General features: G+C 52.1%; 1 protein-coding gene across 1 annotated transcript; it reads left to right on the top strand.

The window, feature by feature from the left end:
• Positions 1–606: 606 nt before the first annotated feature.
• On the top strand, positions 607–3,672 carry LOC306943074 (alanine--tRNA ligase, mitochondrial-like; the record flags this gene model as incomplete). Its single annotated transcript, XM_079529279.1, has 1 exon — positions 607–3,672. The coding sequence occupies one exon, from the start codon at positions 607–609 to the stop codon at positions 3,670–3,672; it is 3,066 nt and encodes a 1,021-aa protein (XP_079385405.1).
• Between the last annotated feature and the right edge of the window lie 1,526 nt (positions 3,673–5,198).

Below are 5,198 nucleotides of genomic sequence, written 5' to 3'. Positions count from 1 at the left end.
TAACATGTGACTCATGCTTTGCTCACCGTTTCATCTCTCGCCTTCAGCGGCCGCTGGAATGTCCATCGTCTGCCCGGACGTACACAGCAGCGACCTGAACACGCATGATGTCATTATAGGTGAGAAGAGCGCGTCATTACATAACATGCACGTATGACATCACCTCTGTCACTGATTATGTCACACAGTCCTTCCTCTATGGGCTGTTACTACACAAACCATATGTCATCAGACCAACAACCAGGAGTACGCATACACAAGTATACACGAATATTGATAAAATTATAATAATAGTACAAGAATATATAGTGATATCTGAAATGTATACGGCACTTTTCTAAGTACCCAAAGATGCTTTACATGGGGGCAGGATCTACTGTATTAGGAAACCTAAAAAGGCCAAGACTATGCAGTAAAATCAATAGAGGGTGTGCGCATGCATAAAGTGAGTTTAACGTCCTTTAACGGCAATCAGATTTTCTGTTTGGATGTATGGGCTGTCAAGGCCAGAAAGTAGTTTTTTGCCACTCAGTAAGCGTTACCGCATAACATCCGGTTATGTAAACATCAGAGCAGTAGGAGCAGGAGTCAGGACCCAAAGATATGATGTTGGTGAGACTGTTAGCGGCAGCTGGACCCCGTACCTCAGGGAGCGTGTGGACCCCCCCGACCGTGTGGACTCGGCGGGGGGCTCCTCTGTGGCGGGGGAGGAGGTCCTGTCAGCACCATGTCCCACCGCAGTCCTGCTCCTCACAGAAGAGGGTCCCGGGGTTCTCGGGGGAGGTGTGGGGGTCTCAGAGGGTCAGGAGAACCTTCATTGAGTTCTACCGGCAGGAGCATCAGCACACCTTCGTCCCCTCCTCACCGGTGAGACCCCGAGGAGACCCCAGCCTGCTGTTTGTCAACGCCGGCATGAACCAGTTTAAGCCCCTCCTCCTGGGCACGGCGGACCCCCGCAGTGAGATGGCGGGGTACCGCAGGGTGGTCAACAGTCAGAAGTGCATGCGGGTCGGAGGGAAACACAACGACCTGGACGACGTGGGCCGAGACGTCTATCACCACACCTTCTTTGAGATGCTGGGGAACTGGTCCTTCAATGGACACTACTTCAAGGAGGAGGCGTGCTCCATGGCATGGCGTCTGCTCACAGAGCGTTACGGGATACCTCCAGACAGACTGTATGTGTCGTATTTCCGCGGCGACGTCGCAGCCGGGCTTCCAGCGGACGAGGAGACCAGACACATCTGGCTGGACATTGGAGTTCCATTGGAGCACGTGCTGCCGTTCGGACCGAAGGAGAACTTCTGGGAGATGGGGGACACGGGCCCCTGCGGCCCCTGCACCGAGATCCACTTCGACCACGTCGGAGGACGCAACGCCGCGTCGCTCGTTAACGCCGACGACCCTGATGTGGTCGAGATCTGGAACCTGGTATTCATGCAGTACAACAGGGAGGCGGAGCAGCTCTTGCGGCCCCTGCCCCGGTACAGTGTGGACACCGGGATGGGACTGGAGAGACTGGCGACCATACTGCAGGGACGACGCTCCAACTACGACACCGACCTGTTCGCTCCCCTGATAGACGCTATGGGACAGGTGTCCAGGGTGGGGGGTTACCAGGGCAGGACGGGAGCATCGGACCAGGGCAGAGTTGACATGGCGTACCGTGTGGTTGCCGATCACGCTCGGACGCTGTCCGTCTGCATCGCCGATGGCGTTTACCCCGGCATGTCAGGACCAGGGTTGGTACTTAGGAGGATTTTGAGGAGAGCGGTGCGATTCTGTGCCGAGGTCCTCCAGGCTCCACAGGGATCTCTGGCGAGCCTGGTGCCTACTGTAGCCGACATTCTTGGTGATGCCTATCCTGAACTACACAGGGAGAAACACAGGATCATGGACGTCATTGATGACAACGAGGTGCAGTTCCTCAGCGCCCTCCAGCAGGGGCGCAGGGTGATCGACAGCACTCTGAACAAGAAACAAACCCCAGGCAGCTTCTTCCCTGCACCAGTGGCCTGGTCTCTGTTCAGGAACCTGGGCTTTCCTCTGGATCTGGTGCATCTGATGCTGGAGGAGAGAGGAGCCACACTCGACCAGGAGGAGATGGATCGGCTGGCAGAGAGAGAGAAGCGTCTGTCCCAGTCTCGGGACCGTGCAGAGGACACCGGCGTGAAGCTGGACGTCCACAGCCTGGCTCTCCTGCAGAACCAGGGGGTCCCGCACACCGACGACAGCCCCAAATACCACTACAGCCTGGACGCCATGGGCCGATACGTCTTCGCACCGTGCACAGCCACGGTGCTGGCTCTGTGCAGCGGGCGTGGCCTGGTGGAGGAGGTGACGGAGGGGGAGAGGTGTGGCCTGATCCTGGACCGTACCATCTTCTACTCCGAGCAGGGGGGGCAGACGCATGACCAGGGTTACCTCACTGCAGACGCACTGCCGGATGCATTGTTTGCAGTGGAGTCAGTCGACCAGGCGGGGGGGTATGTCGTACACCAGGTGATGCCTGCAGTGGCTCCTCTGCGGACAGGAGACCGGCTGCTTCTGCACCTGGACCAGGCTCAGCGGGTTTCGTGCATGGCAAAACACACGGCCACGCACCTGCTGAACCTGGGCCTCCGTCAGCTGCTGGGACAGAGGCTGGAGCAGAGAGGCTCCAGTGTGACTGCAGACAGACTGCGCTTCGACTGCACTGCCAAAGGTTCTCTGAGTGTGTCCCTGCTGCAGGACTTGGAGCGTTCCATTCAGAACATCATCAGGTCCAACTTGCCTGTTTACACCCTGGAGATTCCTATGGAGCAGGCCAGAACCATCCCAGGACTTAGAACAGTAGACCAAGTTTATCCTGATCCCGTCCGGGTCGTGTCTGTTGGTGTCAAGGTACAAGAGCTGCTGGCCGGACAGCCGGACAGACAAACGTCGGTAGAACTCTGCTGTGGGACTCATTTGCTGTCAACAGGGGCGATCGAGGACCTGGTGATTGTGTCAGAGAGACAGATTGTTAATGGGATCAGTAGAATAGTAGCTGTTACTGGACAACAGGCTAGACAGGCCAGGGAGGCGGGTGTGGCGTTGTCCCAGGACGTGGAGTCTCTGTCCGCTAGAGTGTCTGACTCCGCCCCTTCCTGCATCCACTCCGCACACAGCCTGGCCAAGGAGGCAGGGCTTCTGACTGATGCGGTGGACAGCACTTCTGCTCCCCAGTGGCTGAAGAGGGAACTCCAGACTCAACTCAAGTCTCTCCAGAGGAGATGCAACACTGCTATCAGAAAATTGGAGAATAAGGAGGCTGCAGATAAAGCCCAGCTCTTGTTGCAGAAGCACAGAGATAAAGGCGTGTTGGTGGACTGTGTTGACGCTGACTCCATCTCAATGGTGATGAAAACGGTGAACCAGCTCAGTGACAGGGTTCCGGGGTGGCTGGTCATGCTGCTCGCTCACCAACGGCACTCCGGGAAGGTTCTGTGTGCCTGTCAGGTACCCAAGGGCGGAGCCCCTCTCTCGGCCAGAGATTGGGCGCTGGCTGTGTGTCATCACCTGGGCGGGAGTGCTGGGGGTTCCACCCTGGTCGCCAAGGGAACGGGCACTTGTGATGACATCACAGAGGCACTGCGGTGGGCCGAGCAATACGCACAGAACTGCAGACTCACTCCCAATCTTCCGCCGTAGTCGACCCACCTGACTCCACCTTAGCCCGCAGCACTTGCCGTAGCACTTGCACTAGCATCGACGACCTATACCGGCGTATGCAAAAGCTAAACTTAAGTAATTTAAATTTGCATATTATGTAGACATAGCACTTTATAGTGTATACTACTCATGACTATTTCATGTATTTGATGTATTACCAATGTGTGTTGTTCTTGCTTACTCTAAAGCCGCTCTGGATTAAGAGTGTCTGCTAAATGATGCCTAAATTGTAAATTGATGATGATGTCACGGGCATACACTCTATATACAAAACAGTGGAACAGTAAAAAAGGGTGTGTGCATGTTAAAGAGGTGTTTTTTGAGAGCGATTCTGAAGGATTGGTGGACCGGGGGCTTCTCCGATAGTATTGTGGAGTGCATTCTACAATGTTAAGGCAGCAAAAGGAAAAGCTCTATCGACCTATAGGGTTGTGTGTTCAGTAGTCTACTGAACACACAAATACCATTGTACTTATTGTACTTATGTTGCCTATAATAACAAGTAGGAAAACAAAACAAGGGGGAAAAAATCCCAAATAAATGTTAAAATCAATTCTTGTTTTATTAAAATAATTTCTATTTGTCATAATCTAATAGTAACATCTGATCTTGCTATACTCAACAAAAGCTGCTCTCATGGGTAGCGCCATTGACTGAGTCTTTCTGACATTGGCTGTTGTTGACATTCAAGGTCGACTGCTTCCTCTATAAAGCCACATTTTCTCATTATGACCCACGGGTTGGAGACATGCTGCTGTGAAACCATTTAGCTCCCATACGGTGAAAGTGTTCATCTCCCATATGGTGAAAGCGTTTATCTCCCATACGCTGAGCTGTGCTCCAAGTTATTTCCCACACAGCATGTATCTCTATTGGGTTCACACCGTCGTCAGGTGGAAATCTTGTATGTCCAAAAGTATTACTTTTCAGGAGATAGGGGAAAAGAAAGTTATTTTATTGGTTCAATATTTATAAGACACACATGCACTTTCATAGTCCACCCCAAAAGCATATCAACAAGCTCACAATGTGTTTTTGTTTTTAGTTTGTCAACAGTAGTCACTTCGCAACGCAATGTGAGCAATGTTCGCTAGTTTTGATTAACACAATTTAAGGGCATTCATTTACCATAAAAACAAAATGCAGGCTAAACAAATAAAACATAGACATAATGGAGATACAAGGTTTCTGCCCGACAGCATATCATGTTCTGGGTATCCAAAACTGTTACTTTCAAATTCAAAAGTAACAAAAAAACATGCCGCTTCGCGTCACATTTCAAGCTTGTGGATCTGCTACTTTTGATGCTTTTGTGACGAAAAAACACAAGTTTGAATATTATGGAGATATGAGGTTTCTGCCGGACAGCATATGACACGCTGAGCTGTGGTCTATGAGGTTTCTGCCGGACAGCATATGACACGCTGAGCTGTGGTCTATGAGGTTTCTGCCGGACAGCATATGACACGCTGCGCTGTGGTCTAAATTATTTTCTACACAGCGTG

Source organism: Electrona antarctica (genome assembly GCF_951216825.1).
Source record: "Electrona antarctica genome assembly, chromosome: 19".
Classification (NCBI taxonomy): domain Eukaryota; kingdom Metazoa; phylum Chordata; class Actinopteri; order Myctophiformes; family Myctophidae; genus Electrona; species Electrona antarctica.
The sequence above is the reverse complement of the archived record's forward strand: the minus strand, read 5'-3'. Positions and strand labels throughout refer to the sequence as shown.